The sequence below is a fragment of the Amphiura filiformis genome, chromosome 13, assembly GCF_039555335.1.
Source record: "Amphiura filiformis chromosome 13, Afil_fr2py, whole genome shotgun sequence".
NCBI lineage: Eukaryota > Metazoa > Echinodermata > Ophiuroidea > Amphilepidida > Amphiuridae > Amphiura > Amphiura filiformis.
In genome coordinates this window covers 16,512,617-16,533,957 of record NC_092640.1, presented here as the reverse complement: position 1 = coordinate 16,533,957, position 21,341 = coordinate 16,512,617, and the positions used below count along the sequence as shown (strand labels likewise).

General features: G+C 38.4%; 1 protein-coding gene across 1 annotated transcript; it reads right to left on the bottom strand.

The window, feature by feature from the left end:
• Positions 1 to 1,991: 1,991 nt before the first annotated feature.
• LOC140167449 (uncharacterized) lies at positions 1,992 to 20,616 on the bottom strand. Its single transcript, XM_072190755.1, is given in 12 exon segments — positions 1,992 to 3,888; positions 5,092 to 5,254; positions 7,151 to 7,273; positions 8,189 to 8,408; positions 14,351 to 14,445; positions 14,759 to 14,929; positions 15,812 to 15,933; positions 16,223 to 16,283; positions 16,286 to 16,384; positions 17,421 to 17,708; positions 19,290 to 19,362; positions 20,485 to 20,616. Coding segments are annotated over 12 exon segments (1,749 nt in total). The 3' UTR covers positions 1,992 to 3,686.
• Between the last annotated feature and the right edge of the window lie 725 nt (positions 20,617 to 21,341).

Sequence of the window (21,341 nt, the reverse complement as noted above, 5' to 3'; positions counted from 1 at the left end):
ATGACATCTGGCAGCTATACCTTTGATTTCTGTACAGGCAGGTGAACCATTAGCCTTTTCGAAGGAAGTATGGCGAACACAAAAGGAGGGCAGTCTTCAATATGGGTAAAACCCGGTAAATTCAAAAGACTTTACCGAGCCTGGTCCCATCAGGACTCAAGTGTGTCTCCACACGGAGCGACCGTTTAAACAAACAAACAAACAAACAAACCCACTTCGTACAGCGCCATCCTATTGTGTCCACCATATCTCCAAAAGGCTAATTATTTACTTCAGGCAGAATGTTACATCTTCCACACAGGGAGTGTGAATTTCAAACAGGTTACCTGAATGGGTGACTCCATTTGAAATCAACACCACTGTTTGGAAGATTAAGGTTATGTCTTCCATATGGGGTGCATGGATTTCAACAAGAACAGCCCACTGAAACATGTGCTGAAACAGGTGCTATCCCATGTTCAATCCTTGGTAAATTTAAACCAGGGCTGTCAACTTTTCAGAACTTGATATATTGTTGAACATATGAGGATGGAAATACTGTTTGCTGACAAGTTGTTAATTGTTGCCCCCTGATTTTTTGTTGACAGCCCTGATTTTTTACCTTGGTGAGTCAGCGACATCAGTGCATGTTTCATTGGGCACAGCTTTACATTGTAAGCGTTCACTCAAAGCACTGGTATGCACACACACACGTTTAAAGATCACCAAGATGAACGATAGTACATTGATGTAATGATGTTATGCACAATCTCCTCATCACCAGTGAATGCAGAGTGCCCACATCGTCAAAAACCAAACGACATCCTATAAACTAAACTAGTTTCATTAGAAAGCCACCAAAATGTACATCACAGGAATGAGAATTTTCAGTTTTAAAATTGAATTTGGCTTTTTTTTTTAGTCAAAATTTCCGCAACTTTATTTAATTTCAGCCTGTTTTTGGTACTTCTTGCCCAATTTCACACACATTTTCATTTTTTTTCAGGAAAGTGCAGTCTCATGCCTGTAATTAATTGTGATATATTGAAAATTCATCATTTTCTGCTTCAATATTCTATCCTCCTTTTAACAAACCTAATAGCACTTTTAGATCCCTCCCCGCTAACAAACAAAACTACAATCAAGGAAAAAAAGGTTGGCACAGTTTGCCTGTCTTTTGGTATATATATAACTAATATAATATGATGAAGGATATTGTAAAATAATAACAAAAAAGAAAAAGAAAAATAAATCTAAATAAATTCAGGGGCTCGAACCCGTGTCCACTGCGCCTGTGGCAGATGCCGTATCCATTGCACCACAGAGCTGTGTTACTTTAACAGGCTTAAACTGTAATATAATGCTATTCAAGATGCATGTATATAAATATACGCTCTACGGACGATAAACAGTCAAACAAATCACACTTTTACGGCATTTGTTTCATTAACTGAATATTTATCATATAGCAGGTGTTGGCTGACATTTGTGCTACACATATATTTCAGTTTTGGGACGGGGTAAAATGATTTTAGGACAAAAACGAACGATATACACGTTTGAAAAAAGAAAAAAGAAAGTAATATTATATTAAAATTCTTTACTCTTTAAAAACGTGTATACCGTCCGATTTTGTCCCGTAGTCATTTATCCCGGACAAAACCTGAACTAAATGTGGAGCACAATGTCAGCCAACACCTGCTATATGATAAATATTCAGTTAATGAAACAAATGCCGTAAAATGTATTTTTTGACTGTATATCGTGTAGAGCGATATTTATATACATGCATGTTGAATAGCATTATATTATAGTTTAAGCCTGTTGAAGTTACAGCTCTGTGGCGCAATGGATACGCATCTGCCACAGGCGCAGTGGACACGGGTTCGAGCCCCTGAATTTATTTAGATTTATTTTTCTTTTCTTTTTGTTATTATTTTACAATATCCTTCATCATATTATATTCGCTGCTCTCTATTAATTTTTGCCAATGTCCGTCCCTTCTTTTTTTTCTGTATGTCTACCTATATTTTACGGCACTGTACAAATATCATCGTAATTTCCGCACTAATGATGTTTTTATATAGACATACGTAAAATTGCCCTATCTATGATACGGGTGCAATTACATTAATTTTATGTAATAATAGCTGATTGAAAATTGCTCATTCAGTTCTTTTTATTTATCATTTGAATTAGAAGCAATTCGATGTAATACTGCATTTAAAAATCATTCTTTTAAGAATGTCAAAGAGTTCTCGCATAATTCAGACCCAAGCCAAGACGCAAAACTAGGCATTAGCGATGTTTTTAATGACCACCCCATAAAGAAACAAATACATTTTTTCATTTTTTTTTATTTATCGTAAAGCCCTATCACTTATATGTTTTTGTGTGAAATATGAAGATAATCCAACATTCCGTTGCAAAGTTATTGAGTAAAAACGGAAAACAGATGCAATATTTAGGATTTGACCCGGACAATCGAGGAAAAAAAGGTTGGCACAGTTTGCCTGTCTTTTGGTATATAGCTGCCCCCGCTCCCCCAATTCAATGTTGGACCAAGCCATGTTGTCAACAGGTCCGTGAGACCCTCCAACATTGAATGATGGGGAGTGGGGAAGGGTGAGATATAGTGGAGAGTCTGTACTTCACATATATTGCATGCATGTTTCCCTCGCCTCCCCAATTTTAATAGGGCACACATTTCCATTGTTTAGTGCAGGTGTGCCAACTATTAATTTCCTGGGTTGTAGTTTGATTTAAATAAAGACATCACCTATATTTTGCTCTGTTTGACACTGGGGGTATCACAGATACTTCCATATTTTTGCTCAGGCTTTTCTGGTTCATATATCAATCCCAGAGTTGAATTCTTACTAGCATTACCATGGCGATAGAATCATATAAACTTTGGTTCTCCAAATTTCAGTAGTGATGTTGGTGATACTGGTGACAGTATCGAATCGTGCATGCAAGGTTAATCTTCCAGAGTCTACACACACACATACAAGTCATTAAGCTTGCTGTGCAACCACGAAAGAGCATTGACGTCACTACCAAACTTGAAGCAAACCCAAAGATTTTATACCCAAAGATAACTGACTCAAACTTGCACCATACGTAACGCTATGGCAAAACTGCCATCTTGGTTTGTGGCTCATGGAGGCCACTTAATGTACCTCCAGCATTCATCGGCAAGGGCCAGAAATAGAATGGTAATTTGGATCTTTAAATTTAAGCATTTCAAAGGTTTACCACACTTTGAATCAAAGTTTGCCAGGCGCATATATAGTGAAATACATTAAATCTGGAGGTCCATTGGCCTCCATGAGTAACACACAAACATGGCAGAGTTGATTCTCTTTGATTCTACCTCACTGGGTGAACAAAGCTAGTATATACCATTTTTCACCCTGATGTGGCAGTGACGTCAAGTAGCTAGTGGACGCTCAAAGCGCTGGCATACGCACACATGCGCTTAAAAATGCCGCATAGATGCGCGCGGTAAACAGGTGCCTCAACGAGTTTGCGTCACTGCCACATCTAGGTGAAAAATAAGACAGATTTTAAACCACTGTATACCATAATCCCTACCAACCCGCTTGTTGCTGATCAGTCTCGCTGTTCTCTGACCATCAAACCACTGTACACCATGATCCCAAACAACCCGCTTGTTGCTGATCAGTCTCGCTGTTCTCTGACCATCAAACCACTGTACACCATGATCCCAACCAACCCGCTTGTTGCTGATCAGTCTCGCTGTTTTCTGACCATCTCCGTCTCCCATGAGGCCTTGCTTCAATCTCCGCATCATCATCAGTCTCTGAGTCGTCACTGTTAATGTCTGAGTCTTGGGCACGAGTTGAAAACTGGCAGTTGAATTCAATTGGGACAGCATCTTGTGGACTGTGAAGAATAACCATAAACCACATTTATTTTATATGATGTTGACTGTTTGGAGCACACAGAGAATAACAGCATTAGCTGCATGGAGTACAAAAAACCTTTGTTTAACCTCAGCAGTTAACCATTTTGTGTATAAGGCAGCTATTGCAGTTAACCTTTGTGTGCTTATGTTTTCTGCATAATGCTGCAAACCATTACAATAAAGCATCCCTATATAACTTGTGAAGCCACTAACTAGGGCTCAACCGATTATCGGATCGGATATCGTATTGGCCCGATATCGATTTATATCGGTATCGGAAATAAAAATCGTAAAAAAAATCGTAAAAAAAAAAAATTGTAAATTATTTTATTTATTTATGTTTTTTTTTTCAAAGTGACCTATTCTGAAGTGCTAAGATCATTCACAGTTAATTTGAAAAAAAATTTGGAAAAAAATTACGAACAAAATTACAGTTTGTTATCCTTAATATGCAAACCATTAACCAGTATTTACCTCTTCATGTAGCACTTTTTTTATTTTTTTATTTTTTTTTACTGATACAGATATCGGCTGATATTACAACATCGCTATCGGATATCGGATCGGTAGACAAATGCCATATCGGTTGAGCCCTACACCTAACATAATTTGCACCACAAACATCGCCCTCTTTCGTCACCTGGGACCCGCCAGTGTAAAGAAACAGTTTTAAAAAACTTTTTTATGAGTTATTTTTTGGACGTCAAAATTATGAGGGAAAAAATTAATTCTGCAATTCCCAAAATTAGGGTCGGTACAATTTAACTTATTCCTAATTATCTAGAGTCAGTTGGGTGAGGACAAACAATTTTGTTTGTCCTCACCTTCACATTTGTGAGAATTCACCATAAACAGGGCTGTAATATTGATGTTTTCACATTTTGAGTATTTAACAAGCAAAATCTCCTCAACATAAGCTTTACAATGATATATTTCATGTCCCTATTGCTAGATTGAAATGGAGTAAAAATCAATAAATGTGCTGGGAAATTTTTTGATTTCTCTTGTTTCTCCAGATGTTCATTGGACCATATCTCAGAACTTGCTCTAGCGACATTTGGCCCGTAAGGCTTTGTGGTCGATAGTCACATTATTTTGTTCTAAAAATATACCAAATCTGATTACTTTAATTTATTCTAGTAAGTATTCTTCTTCCAACCTATGCTCCTGTAGTTACTAACCTGTATCTTGTCTTGGCAATTCTGTCCCAAACTTTGACCTCTTGACCTCCTGTAACTATTCTAAGCTCCCCCATTTCTGTAGTGGTACAATCCATCGTCATTACTCGGCTTGTATCTTGATCATTCAGAGTTGCTAAGTACACTTCTTCTGGAAGGCTCCAAACTGGAGATAAACACAAGTATATACATTGCAATATGAGTGCAAGAATATTCTATACTTTGATCAGTTCGATATCGATAAATTATATTTTATTTTGAGAATTGCCTTGTGACAACACGCCAAATGAAAAGCATCACAAACTATTAATTGAAGTCCCATACTTTGTCTACATATTTAACATGTACTTTATCGACCAGACAGGTCAACTACATCGTTCTTAACATGGATCTACTTTTTGGCATAGTGATAAAAGTCTAACAATTCCCGCCGATTACGAGCTGATCAAATTATATGTGCATTTAAGTCAGTTTTCCAGCCTAGGGACACTGACATGAAAAAGTGGTACGGGTATGTGAAGCGGTCAAGGCAGGGTCACATTTTCAGGCTCTCTGCACTGGCAGAAGATTCGATCCCCCACCACCAAGTAGGGATCATGCTCATGATTAAGACTCCCAAAATTGAAGCTCTTTTTAAACTAAGATTTTGGAACATTTTCACAGCTCAGCAACCTACATTTTAGACCCAAATTTCAGTTCAAAAGCCGCTATATAATAACTTGACTTCAGGTGTTTCACAAGAAGTTGCACTTTAGACATTGTCATATCATTGAAAACCTCCTATCTGCATTTTCATTGCCTATTTGGTAAATAGAGAACAGTAAAAAAATGTCAGATTTGAAAGTAGTTTCATTTTGCAGGGGACATAAAAAAGTAAAAGCTCTGCACTTCAAAACAGCTTAAAATATGCGCAATGACTTGGTTTTTTCAAAATATCTAAAAGATACAGCGGTTTGCAACTGCAAAGCCATCTAGCCATCAAGTTGAGCAATCTATTTCAACCTCAGATGACCAGGGGAATCAGAAGTAAACAACCAGATTCCTATTGTTGCAACCACAGAGGTATGTGTACTCTAGAGGTATGTGTACTCTAGACTACCAATGAAGTAGCTGCACTGTAGTGTACCTCTGGGACAGCATCAATAAGAATCTGGTGGTGCAATTTTTACCAATAATATCACATACAATGCTTTTGCACTCACAAGACAAAATATGTGATTTTTAGGTTGAGATTGGGCATATGTGACACAATCTGGTCCACGGGGGCCAAAGGAGGCATTTTTGAAAATTGAGTTACTGTAATGATTACATTATATGTGACATGATCAAGGGGAATGAATCGGATGTCGCTAATATTGATTTTGAGATATTGGCAAAGAAAGTGTTAAAATTCTTTTGTTTCATATTGTTTTCACGGATTGATAAATTGACGTAACTTTACAAAGAAAAGTCATATCAACATGGGGTTTTCAGCTTCTGAAAGCTCTAAATGTCCTCTTTAGAAACATATGTAAAACACATTTTCGACCAGGGTCGACATGTGACTCGTTCCCCTTGATCATGTCACATATATACAATAGGCTATCATTTACTGAAAACGCCAAAGGTCTAGCATACTTGGTTTTAAAGTTATGAAGTTTTTTGATGTCTATTTTCTTATGTATTTTATTGTTTTTTACTCCATATTTTAACCTTTATATCGGTTTCAAATTTGCCGCCTTTGCCTTCATGGACCAGATAGTGTCACATATTCAATTATGATATTTTTGTTCTACTACTACTGCTACTAAACTGCATTTTAAAAATAACGCTTTACGTTAAGAAACTACAAAGCGCTTTACAACTTTACATTCAAAAATATTACACAACATTACTAATGAACAAGTAAAATATGAAAAGGAAACAATATGATATACAACAAGAAATTTAAAAAAAATGCAAACAGGTACGATGACAAAATTGAAGGTCGGCAGGAACGCATAAGAATCACGCCAACAAAGAGAACGGATGGACCGACAACAACACAATGACTGCATAGCAATCCTTTATTTTTAATACTCACAATTGATATATGCTAATCCATTGTCTAAGTCATACCCTGCACACACCAACAGATCACCTGTTGTACACATAGCACCAGTGCTGCCAAAGTCACCCAAATGATGTTTTAGCTTATGGACCATACCTATACAAAGTATAATGAGAAAATAAATTTAAACAAATTAAATTCTCCAACACTCACTAAACTTCAATGCATCTTGTACCACCCGACTTCATCATGGATTTTCCTCAATTTAACATGCATAAAAAGAATTGGATCAGAGGTTTATGGAAGTGAGGCCCACTTGTAAATGAGGATTTGCATTTGACCTTTAGAACTATAATGATGTTTTTCCCGCCCAGCAACGATATAAGATATCACCTATTGGGTCATCCATGTCCCCACATTAGGCTTTAAAAAAAGCCATGTCTCAAAGCCTACATGTGTTTGTTTTTCTTAGCACGTCTATGTCAGCTGAAATGGAATATTCATTTTTGATTTTCTTTTTTGTGGTAAAACCATGAAATTCTGAGCCATATTTTGAAGAAAATTTACTTCATTCGATACTTGTTTAGGTATAAAACAATTGATATTTGAACACTTCAATTGTGTAAATCAACCACAATTTTATGCTGCGTACTTTTGTACACTGGAAAATAACTTCTTAATTTAAAAAATGTAATTAAAAAAAAACCAGTTTCCACATTTGTTTTGGAAACTGCCATGAGCTCCGAGACATAACATTTATCTTTTTTAGCCTTATATCTGTTCAGAGTTATAGCCAGCACAATTTTAGTGCTGGCTAATTTTAGTAGCTGAGTGTGTGTAAGGAGAGATTAAGAGATGAATTCATCCCTGTAGGGAGATTAAAAGATGAATTTGTCCGTGGTGTAGCTGTTCTCCCCCTTACACACAGCTACACCACATCTTGTTTGTAACTTGTGCATTTTCTGTGATTTCAAAGATTTTTTGTGCCGGTTGGTGACCAATACATTTAGGCCAGTCGGGAAGACTCTTTGGCGGATATCCCTGACCGGTGCTGGCGTGACTAGAACTCACCTTTCTTCCAATCGAGGGCCTTGACATTTAACCCTTCATCCCCATAATAAATATAATTCCTATAAGCGAGTGACTTGATATCTCTATTAGCTATTGGTTTGGATGTAGACACGCTGGTAACATTCTCAGATACATAAATAGTGTGTAGTGATTTGTCTCTTAGTTCCCATAACTTGATCAAACCATCTGCTGATGTTGTTACTACAAAGTTGCCATCAACCTACAGTGTGAATAGAAAATGCATGTTAATACCCATTTGTAAATCTTATTAACACTAACATGGAGTATGCATGTGAATACACTACTAGCAAAAATCTTTTTTATGAATTTAAAGTCTGATCTATCAAATCACTGATTGTGCCTTTAAATATTAATGAATTCCAATGCATATTTGTCTCAAGACAAAGGCATGCTTCCAGCATCATCTTTAAAGGAACACTTCGGCAATCACAACATTATGCCTTAAGGTTAAACAAAGTGTTGAAGGGCTTTACCTCCAGAAAAAATATATTATTACCTTATACGTAAGAAAATATGTCTACTTATCATGTGAAATAAAAAAATCCGGAAAAAAAATGTGTGAAAATGTGTTTTTAGCCTATTTTTTTAGCTGTTATCAAGCACTATTATTCGATTTGTTTACAAGCGCCAAGCAACTGTCGTCTAGGAGAGTGATTGACATCTTTATTAGTAGAGAAGAATGGAATCTGTATAGTTCATGAATATTCATGTAGTATTTATTAGCTATCGTAATCGTTCATAGATGACGCCCATATGATCCATGGTGTTAAACTGATAGTCAGCAACTTTATATCTCTCGATCTTTGCGATCCGAAATATTGAATTTCAACTTTAGGCACATCTCTAGCAAGATAATATAAAATGTCACAAATAGAGGTCTTGAAATGTTACTTGCAACGTTAAAAATGTGAATAGAGAACAAATCGGGTTCAAACATGCTTCAAAAATATGAAGGTAATTGTCAACGCCTACTACCAGAATAGCCGGAAGAGGGCAGACTTCATAAGGGAGTGTTCATAATATATTTTAGTGGGGGACAAAGAATTTGGATTTTATTTTATCTTCGTGTCCGGGTGTTTCGGTTGGCACATTTTCGGGGCATTTTCATGCACTTCACAGGAGTTTTTCGTGGTTTCTCTGTAGCTGCCGTGTGTACTTTTCCCCACGTACAGGGTATAAATCCCGGGGTATAAATGAATAATAATATATAAAAAAAAACGAATCTGGAACTTCAACGTCAAAAAACAAAACAAAAACAAGACAAATTGTACCCTGCTAAAAATATAAACCCCTATCCTCTCTGAGAATAAAAATAATAAGACTCCAACCTCACCTGCAAAAAAATATTTTTTCGGGGATAATTTGGGATAAGTTCGGCCTATTTTATTATGACAATTTTCAAAATCTATAAGGTGAAATGTGTCGTTGGGGATGTGCGGCAGATTTGGGGTGCATTTTCAGCCATTTAGTTTAGACTCTGTTGTATTTTTAGCTATGATTTTATTGACCCTCAGTGTCATGAAAATTAGGTTCAAGAAGGGTATTTTTCAAAAATTTTCTCGAAAAAGTAAATATTTGCGAAAACTTTCAGTCCAAAAGTTGATACAATTTTGGGTCTGTTTTCTTCAAATTTGGTTTAAAATCGCATCGTAGTTTTTTCGAGTCACAGCCTCACATCCTTACCCAAACCAGCTTGAGAAGGTTCCCCGGTGTGTGCAAATTTGCAATTTATAGGCCTACACTGTTATTTAAGCCTAAAATCAAAGTGTTAATACCATTAACACTGCCATGGCCCGTTTTGTCGTGATGACTGGCTTCCAAAATGTAGGCCTATTTTAAATTATAAATCTGGTCCCGCTAGAGGTGTGTTTTTACCCGCGGAGGTCTCTCCCTCGGGTTCGTGGATGTGCCACAGTTTTGGGGTAGGCCTACCTTTTCAACGACTATGATGGGTGGGTTTACAGCGAAGACCAACTTTTGGGCGCATTTTGGAAAAAATGCCCTTAAAAAAGCGTCAAGTTAGGCCAAATTTGGATGACTTTGATCCCCGCTGTACAAATGTTTTGAAGAGACCCACCCCGAGGTGTTTTTATAAAAAAAATGGTCGGGCCTGCTAAAAAACCTCCCGGAATCAAGCATGGGTAGGCCTACCAAAATGCCTTGAGACCCCCCCCCTCAACCCATCGCCGGGACCTCCATGACATGATATTCTCCATGAGTCCACCAGAAAATATAAAAATACAACATTTTGATAGGCCTACTATATTTGTCTGTATAAAGAGCTAGGCGGACCAGGATTTGCCGACTCCAATGTTCATTTTGAACCATTAATATTTGAGCCACGGCGCTCGGGAATGTGAAAAGCTGGGGGGGTAGGAGCAACAAATTATTCATGACGATGCGTGAGATTTTACTCATTTTCCAGCTTTTTGCGTGAGATTTTTACCTAGGCGTGAGATTATACTACCTTGAGACCGTGAGAAAGTGACCCAATGCGTGGGACTCACGGCCAATGCATGAGAGTTGACAGCCCTGCTTGTAGGCCTACCGCGTATGTCTACCGTGATGACAGTAGCGTAGCTGCCGGGGGGCAATTGCAAAATTGCCTATTTGGGCCCCCCCCCCTAGTGCAAGGAAAAAAAAAAAAGAGGAAAGGGGTAGGGGACGGAGGAAAAAAAGAGGAGAGGGTGAGAGGAGGGCAGAGAGATGGGGAATCCAAACGATATGCAATACAGCGCAATAGGCCTACCATATACGATTATGATAAGCCTGGCAAAACTTGTCTATTTGGGCCCCCGCCCCCAGTGGGAAATTTGGTGGATTTGGGCCCCGCCCCATAGGGCCTACAGTCTTGCCCCTGGAAAAAATCCCAGCTACGCCGCTGCGTGATGGCAAAGTTGCGGAAGTTCTTTCATAAATTTCCCATTTCCACTCGACAACAACAGACCAGCACGCAGCGCGCAGTACCGGTAGCTAACCCCCGAGCTAATCAGAGACATGTGCGTTTCTCTTTCAACAGAAAATAATGTGACCATGTGACTGACACGATGTACCGGGGCGGTACGCTTCAAATAATTATGCTCTCGGCGTCAAAAGTATGATAATGGAAAATATTTATAATGAACACTCCCTTATTTAGCCACACCTCAGTTCCTTTCTCGGGTTGCCTGGTATATCAGCAACATCCTACACCTATCGCCTTCCCTTGGTAAAATCCCTGATAAAAACTCGTGATATTGAAATTGAATTTCAGCGCCAGAACTTCCGTCATTCTAGCATCATGGATGGATATGCAGAGGCGCCCGCTAGGGGGGGCAGTACCGTATTTCCCCAATATTTTTTTTTTTTCCATCCAGTTTTTAGGCAAAATCCCCACAATTATGTAATTTTCCACTTTTTGCTGCAATTTAGTGCAATGATTTCCAAAAATTCTGGTTCCGCCACTACGGGTATGGCTATAGCTAGGGCGTTCCCACCCCCCCAGTTGCCCTTGGTTATGCTGGACGTATGAGAAATTTAGAGCTTGTTCAATTCCGCCAATTTTAGAAATTTTAAAGGTAGGCCTATATACAGTGTAGGCATGTATATAGCCTATAGAAAAACGGCTCACAGTCAAATAAAATTTAAAAATCGTAGGCCTAATAATTTTACCAATGGCATTTATTGAGCTGCTCACTTCTTGAAAATCCTATGGTTTAATATTGATATTATATAATTGAGCTCCTTGTCAAGCTCCTCAGTAGGCCTACACATAGGAGAGTGACTAACTGAGCTCCCGCTATTTTCAGAAATGAAGGCCTGGCCTATTAAATGAATAATTAGGATCGAGGCAGCCTTTTGTTTCACTTTACAGAACTTTATTAATCCCCCAAAATTAGTGTTTTTTTTTAATGGGGAGTAGGCTTTTAAAACGAAATTCAAATTTGGCAATATTTTCCATTGCTTAATGAATTGATCTGCGTGAAAATGCCTAAGCATGCGGCCAGAGCGGGATGACTAGTATAAAAATCTTAACTTGTGAGAAAGGACGTAGGCCTATGGGGTTGTATGAGGCTGTGGATCACGAAATGCCCCTTTAATGTGTGCTAGGTAAAGTCATTCTTCCTCCCTTTCGACCTGCCAAAATTTATTCCCTCCCCCGGCCCCGCCTCGCCAAAAATTGCTTTCTCGAGAGGCTGTGCAATCAGTACCGGTAGGCCTATTAGCCTACTAATTATAAGCCAAAATTTCCAAGCGACTCGCTAAAAATCGCTTGCCTCCCGTCTCGGCCAGCCAAAAATCGCTTGTCCGCACCCCCCTGGACTGCCAAATTTTTGTGGCCCCCTCCCCCTTGGCCTGCCAAAAATGCCCCCTCCCCTTTGCATATAGCCTATAGGCCTATATAGGCATATGCCAATTTTTTGGGATCCCCAATTTCCATACCCATACCCATACCGTACCTTAAATGGATTTCTAAATATCTACCTGTTGCAAGCGCAGCAAGCATGAAAATGTGCACATTTTTTTCGCGCCTAACTACCCCCCCATTTTCCCTCCCATGCACCAGGTTCATTGGCGCTAGATTTTAAGCTAGAAAATACCTAAATATTTTAAAATCCAAACTCGGCAACACCACTTTGTGACGAAAGGAATCGGGCAAATAGAGCCCGTCGTACGTAAACAACATGTTTTTAAAAAAATGAGAGTGTCACTTCTGTCCAAAAAATTTCGAATTTTGGCCTTGAGCAGCGACAATCAGAGGTAAGAAAAACACAGTATGACGCAGCTTGAAATATAGAATCACGATATCAATTTTGAAGTTTGTACTTCAAAGCACAAGGCGAAACGAAGTAAAATGGTTCGAAAAAAAAATTGATTTCGCTGTATCTTTTTATCGCGAAACTAGACAATTTGGCAGCAGCGAGTCGGAAAAATAGCAAATATCTCAATTTTCTGCTATCGAAATAAAAATTTAAATAGCACCTGCATGCAGAAGAGGGTTTATAGAAATAATGTAGGTCAGAATTTTGTCTATGAAATCGTGCACGGAATTATTATTACTGGTTACAAAAGCGACATACAAGTGGAGGCCATTTTACTTCAAATTCGCCAACATTTTAAGCTTACATAAAAAATCGAGACAACCAATATCAAGAATGAATATGCACATTCTTTTATTGACTTGTTTGTAATGTGCGTCGAAGTTCCCAACAAAATCGCCACTTCCAATGAGAAATTATGGCCGTGTTCCCAAAAATCTTGATGCTCCGGATATTGAAAAAATATTGAAATGTTTGAAAAGTACATTTCATTTTGAGCCAAGTGGAAAATTCAAGCATAATAATGACCCTTACACTTTCAGCTTTTAGACGTAGTTTGCGCTTTCTCTCTCCGATATTTATTTCCAGAAATAGATAAGTTTAAAGGGGGCTACGTGCATCCCATTTTGCTTCTGAAAATGGCAAAATTGTGTATAACCTTAAATCACAAAACTTCAGAACTAAATACGCTAGACCTTTGGTGTTTTCAGTATTTTAGCCTAATGTTTGTATAAAGTAATACCATAAAGCCTTGCCTAATGGCGCTGTGGGTTTCCTTGACATAACTGGCATTTTAGTGCCCTGCCATTAATCCTCACCCGCAAAGGACGCCAACACTTAATTCTTGTTGGGATCTATTTGTACGTGAAATTTACCCTAAGGCAAAGGAAAGGAGCTCATGTGCGCCATTAGGCAAATCTTTTTAGTAATTTTAGTAACTACATTTTCAAATTTACCTCCTTTGGCCCCCATAGAGCAGATCGCATCACATATGTGACACGATCTGGACCATGGGGGCCAAAGGTGGCAAATTTGAAACTGAGATAAGGTAAAAATATGGAGAAAAAAACAATAAAATACATAAGAAAATAGACATCAAAAAACTTCATAACTTTAGAACCAAGTATGCTAGACCTTTGGTGCTTTCAGTAAATGATAGCCTATTGTATGTATAATGTAATAATTACAGTAACTCAATTTTCAAAAATGCCTCCTTTGGCCCCCATGGACCAGATTGAGTCACATAATCAGTTTTCCCTGCACAATCACATCTGTATTTCCCTAAGCTTTCAAAATGTTATGCAATCTTCAGTCAAAAGTCATCTGAGGTCACTGACCTTACCTTAATACAAGTGACTGCTTCATCATGACCAATTGTGGTGAATAAAGATTTACTCTCCTCTGACATAAGATCCCATAATTCCACTTTACCTCCATCTGAAATCAAATTTATAAAAGAAGCCAGTTACCATGGTTACATTAAATTGAAAAACCTGGAACAAGTCAAAATCAGGGATAACACAATAGTTTAAGACAAGGGGTAAACTTACAGATCCCAAAACAATAGACATAATTGGTTGAAATGACCGTTTAAAATCTCTCAATGACAATTTGTAAATTCACAAGTTTGACATTCATTTAATTGCTTTAATAAGAACCCCTCATGGATAAAAGTGACTGACTTTAAGCGTGAGGGTCATGTCCCAATTACATGTAGGTCAAAAAAGGTACACTTTTCCTTATATCTCACCTGAGCCAGATACAACACAGCTACCAACTAATCCCAGGCATTCAACTGAGTTGTATGTATAAATGGACCGTAATGTTTGCCCTGTATTCAGACACCATAGCCTTATAGAGCAGTCTGTGGATCCACTTAATGCTAGCTTGTCACTCTCTGGATTCAGATCATGTTGAGATGCTGTATCATACAAACAAACAGACAAACAAAAAGATTTTGTTTAAGGTGGAACGTCCTATTTTTCACATGGTGTTCTTTATCTTACATGTAGACTTATAAAACAATTTGATTCCAAATTGTGGGTGTGAGTTTGGATATTAGAAAAGAATGTGTACCACGAAGGTCCATTTTCCGATCGCATGGTCATCTCAAAATGATGTTCTACACGCAAAGTTTGTGCTGTGTGTGTGTACACCTGTCAAACGCATGCTTTAATTAGGCCTAAAATAAAATTGTTTGATTGACGTAACCCGACCGACCCTAGAAATAGGCCCGACCCTAGACTTTTTTTCTTATTAAAAATTAAAATTCTTTTATAAGAACCTAAAATTTAAAAAAAGAAAGAAAAAAAGCAATTTACAGCATAAAATGTGTGTAAAAAAATATTCTTTTTTTAAATTGCCGACCGACCGACCCTAATTTTTATTATGTTAAGCTAATCAAACATTTTTTAGGCCTTACCACATACGCTTTGCAAAAGCCTTCTGGCACGTTGCTTGGAAAGCGCAAGAAATAAAAGCGTTTTGGTAGCAAGATGGCGAATCCGTGCAAAGGGCGAATAGAACAGTTCAGGTAGTACCATCATGACCAGGGCCATAGCAAGCGGGCCACCACTTTTGGAAGAATTTCCTATATTTTTCTTTATATTTTTACTTCAATTAGAGCGTATATTTGTATTTTGGCCACTCCACATTTGTCAACCTAGCTACAGCTCTGACCATGACTAAAGGAAAAATAAACCCTTTCGGTTGAGCAACTTTTAAGGTCGGTTAGACTTGGATTACAGCAAACATTAATGTACCATTGGAACCGATAAGATGTACTACATAAGAGGTGGCTTACCTAATTTTTGGCACACATGGTGGGGTAATATCATCAAAGAAGTAACTGTCCCTGTATGACCTCCAAGACTCCGCACTTCTGCTCCTGTGTCTGCGTCCCATACCTTGACCATTGTGTCTCGACTGGTAGCAAAAAAACCAAAAAAAAACATACACATAAATTCAGGTATGACTATTTTACTTGAAAGACAAAATGATTTCCTGACCCTTCTCCTGAATCAAACTTAGTGAGCTGGTGTAACTGCAGAAAATAACCTGCCCAAACCCTACCCCTAAAACACTAGCCCTAAACCATAATGGTAACTCTAATTAAAAGGCATATCATACTTTGAACGATGCCTCTTTTGATCCAAAAGATTTAAACTGAAACACAGTAAAAGGCAAATCTTTAAAGAATGACCCTAAAACTTACCCTGCACTGATCACTGTAGACCCCTGACATGCAACTGCATACACCAAATCATTATGACCTCCAATTCCCTCACAAGAAATTTCACATTAGCCCATCCTCTTTCGGTTACTGGGGATCCCTCCTTCTTTTTCTTTGGAGATTTTTTCTTGGTCTTGGAAGCACCTGAAGGAAAAGCAAGTTGAAGAAAATATAATTGATCAGAATGATGTTGTATTATTGCAGTGGCGTACCTAAGTGGGGGCAAAGGGGCAGCTACTCTCCCCTCCCCCGGATGCTGGCCGCGGTGATATTAAAGATTTTAGGGCTTTTTTTATGTACTTTTTAGCTTATTTTTGTTAAAATTTGCCCCCACCCTTAAAAGTTGCCTTGCCCCCCTTTGTCCACCTTCTGAAAAAGTGCTGGCTATGCCACTGATGTATGATTAGTTGCCAAAGAAGCCATTGGGAGTTGGCTTGGGTAAGGGTAGTGTAGGAATTGATCAAGATTTTTTACTAAATCTTCCTTCAAAAAGCAATTTCTTTTCAAATGGATAACCTTTCAGTAAAGGAAGAGACCTAATGTCTGGTGACCAAATCTTTGTAACAAAGGTTTGAAAGTGTTTTGGCATGCCTGAAGGGTACTGAACAAATTTGGCTTGGGCTGCCCTCTTCACAGTGTCAGGCATTTTTGGTAGGGGTCAATTAAGGTCATTATTATGTTTTGATGAATCCAAGTGTGTGACAATATTGGATCCAAAACATGATTATGATAAAATTGGATGCTTTACGCCCTGTCGCCCAATATTTATTGGTCTCGCTATGAGTTTTGAAATATTGGACTCGACTACGTCTCGTCCAATATTTTAAAACTCATAGCTCGACCAATAAATATGGGCTCAATCAATCCAATTTTATATCAAACAGGGGGTCAAAATTATAAATTAACCCAATTCTTTTAAAAAAACACTTTAAAACCTTTGTTACATAGATTTGGTCACCAGACATTGGGTTTCTTCCTCTACTTTTTCGTGCTCCCAGCTCCTCCCAATAACTTGGCTTAATTCCCCATCCCATCCCAACCCTTTTGGTGGACATATTGATTTGATGGAAAGCTGAATGGTATTGCTAGGGGTTTTTCTCTATTGTACATGGAACGGACTGAAGAGTTTGAAATCAAGATTTAGCACCAAAAGTGAGTAGCTTTGTCATCGTGTGCATACTTTTCTGAGGTGACTCTTGTGGTGCTGGCTGTGAAGGTTCCCCAGTTGCCTGCATCACCTCTTTACTAGTCTGTATCTTGTCTTGATTCTCATCCTCACAATTAGTCCTCTTATCACCTCCTTGAGTAGTAAACTCATCATCATTATCATCATCAAACTTTCTTTTCATTTCTACACTGATCTCCTCCACAATCTCATTGTCTTCATTATCATCCACGGGATCTTCGTCTTCCTTTTCTCTGCTGCCGACGTTAGCTTTAATTGTAGATGTCGTTGTCAATGGGGGCGCTGTAGGGATGATACGAGATGTTGCTGTGTTGACTTGTTTTTCAAGATTGTCCAGCAGTTGAAGACGAATGGCACCTTTTTTTGTTCACCTACATAGGAAAAAATGAAAATTGATAGTGTATTAGTTACGGTAGGCCTATGGTACGGTACTTTTTTTAGTCATTAAATTACTTTTTTGATTTTCTTAATTATTTTCTTAATTACTTTTTGAATTATTTTCTGAATTACTTTTTGAATAATTTTTGACAGATGTGCCGCCTGAGTTTCAAAAATCTACCCCATTTCTAGGGGAATTTTTACTCCAAAAATGGCAACATTTTCCTCCTAGGGCTTTTTTTCGAAACATGGATCAGATTGGACCCATGCGTTCAGTGGCGGATCCAGAGCAGTCAGGGGGGCCACTTTTCGAAAAAACAAACAGAATGTAAGTAATGGTCGCCAGCGACGCTGGGGGTGAGGGGATGTGCTCCCCTCAGAAGTTGGAAACTTGGAAAATGAAGACCCAATTGAAGCCATTTGGTGGACCATTTTGTCACTATTATTGTGTAAAATTTTAGTTTGAAAAAGCCAAAAATTTGCGAAAAAACGGCCCAATTGAAGCCATTTGTGGACAAGGTTTGATTTTTATTGTCTGAATTATTGCTTTATAATTTGTACCCATAAAGTTGTGCATGCAGGGGGCGTCTGAGGGGGATGTGCCCCCTGAGAAGTGAGAAAATTTTGCAAAATGAAGACCTAATTGAAGCCATTTGGTGGACTATTTTTGCACTATTATTGTTTAAAATTTTAGTTTGAAAAAAGGAATACAAGGAATCCTATTTTGAGGAGGCAAATGATTTCCCCCAAATAACCAACAAAAGTGGGGAGTCTGTGCCCCTGCCCCCCCTTTGCGACGCCACTGCAGAATACCATTTTACTACACATCTTGTTGATTAAAGTGATATTTTCTATTGGTTTTATAATCATGTGTTAAGATTCGTAATCACATGAAGAGTAAGTGTAAGTCCGTTAATGTGGCACAGCCATACATACCCCCCCCCAAACACACACCTTCACCTTTGGATCATTGACCAGTATCGAAAGTATTGGAAAGTATCATCGATACTTTTTGGTATTTTCTGGTATCGCCCATCCCTAAGGGGACCATCCCGGTTCTGATATCTGCACTCAACCCTCTAGGTTCAAGAGGAAAAGATGGACGTGATTCGCAACACAAACTTAAAAACAGGCACAACAGACACATCATTTGTCGGTATGACATCACATTTTCGTTATTGTTGCTGCACTGAAGTGCCATCTCAGTTTTGGATCATGTGCTAATGAATTTTAATTTATTCTGGATAAATAATGGAGTATTAATTACAATTTCAAGCATAGGAGTTCAGGTAAGAAGTACAAGAAGCTGTGTAATTACTAGCTATTATGACAAACATGCAACTATTTAAGGCTACGTACAGGAGCCTTGTATTTTTTAGTCCAAACTCTAATTGAAATCATGCAATTGCGTTTTGTATACACTTTGTCCCATACCGTTGTGCAGAGCTACTACGGTATGGGTTCCCTGTACTAGATACAATGTACAAGTTGTTGGTTGTCTACCCATAAATCCAGTAGAACTGACTAGAACTAGAACTAGAAGGTCATCAGAGATGCCCTGCAAAATTCAGTTCATAAGCTTACAACAAATTTAACATGCTTGGTAAAGCTTACATGCTATTTATACAAGTTACAAGTTGTTCGAAAATTCTAACTTTAGTATGAACAACCGATAGCTTGTGATACGAAAGTTAGAAGGTGCAAATATTTGTGCTCATGATGTCACCTACTTTGTTTGGCACATGTACACGGTTGCCATACAGGGCCCAATGTCATGCATATGAATAAAACTTCTTCCTCAAGTTAATTATTGTCTCAAAAATATGAGGATATTGTTCTTGACATATAAGTGACACATGCATGTGCTATATTCCTTCATCAATTCACCATGACTCTACTCACGAAAAACATCATTTTGTGTCAATTTTTCTCGAGTGATCACCAGACATCACACAGTCCCCATAGGTGATCAACACGTGTAGTGCTGGGCTCACATGTTCAAGAACCGGAAGGGTATCACCAGTCAGTTTGCAATGACAAGTCAACCTTTGCAAATCGGGAGATGGATTGATTTGCCCAGCACTGGATTTTCTCAAATCTTTAATCAGCGGCGCAGTTGACAGACAGTCAAAACAACTTTGATCAAGCAAGGTTGCAGAATTAAACAGACTCATGGACTGGTCGGAATTTGTACTTCAGCGCCTAGATGCTATGTTTCCGGTTAAAAGTAAACAAATTATCTTGCGAAGATACATAAATGTTAGCCAAGCAAAATTGTAACCAAATTTGACAATTAAAAAAATTGTTTTAGAGCGTCAAAAAACAGTTGACGGATCTCTGACTTGGGCCGGTATGGTTCTCCAGTCTACCTAGGCTTATGATATCCACACACAGTAACTATCGTGTCGTTGTGGATAGTATAAGGCTCAAAGTTATGGTAACCTTTTCCGGGACCTTTTCCTGTTCCTCTACGGTATGGGTTCCCTGTACTAGATACAACATGCAAGTTGTCTACCCATAAATCCAGTAGAACTAGAACTAGAAGATCATCAGAGTCTGCTGAGAGATGCCCTGCAAAATTCAGTTCATAACTTTAAGCTTACTGTACAACAAATTAAACATGCTTGGTAAAGCTTACATGCTACAAGTATCTAAAAGAAAGGCTCAAAGTTATGGTAACCTTTTCCTGTTCCTCTGCAGTTAATGGTCGATCTAGAACTTCTAAATTTTCAATCTGCCGCAGTTTCTTCCTTAATCTTCTGATTTCTACTGCTAAGACTCGCTCTTCTATTTCACTTGTTTTGGCAGCCATCTTCAGTTTGCCAGATCAGCAGCGATCAGCTGGGATTTACCCTTTGGTCAAATGAGGGCAGCAGACCAGTTTTATGAGTTTTATTTTAAGTTTTATTTTTTATTTTACGGTGTCTGCCTGGTCACTAGCACCCCTGGTGTCTGGTGCTGTAAACTGGCCCCTAATGATGTCCCCCAGGGATGTCCCCTCCCCACCCAGGCCCCACCCCGGCACCCCACCCCCAAAAACGTGTCTTCATGTCTGTTTCCTGTCATTGTCTTTTCTCTTGAGCCCTTTTTTAAAATCACACCCGATTTTTTTTAAGTCGGGCTATAATACCCAATGAGTCTTTTTTTTTTCTAAAATTGATCATCAAAATGCCACAAAATAATGCAGAAACTTTCAAATCTGTTATTTCAGCAAATTTGTATAATGTTTAAATTTGGGACAAGAAATAGGCTACTCGAATTTCGCTCCATTAAAAAAAAAATCAAACCCAGTGACCAAGTTTTTTACATACCCAATTACCTCCTTTTTTCACTATTAGGCTATATCCACTATGACCCCTTTTTCCTTTTGTTTGTCTTCAATGAAACCCCTTTTATAAAACAACGTTACGTAAGGCCCCTACTTCGGAACGCGCTGATATAGTTCCTCAGTGGCACTTCAGAAGTTGAGTGCTATGCCCCCTCCCCCCGGCCCCCAACTCAACACAAAAGTTGACAACCATGAGAGTTAGCCTACCA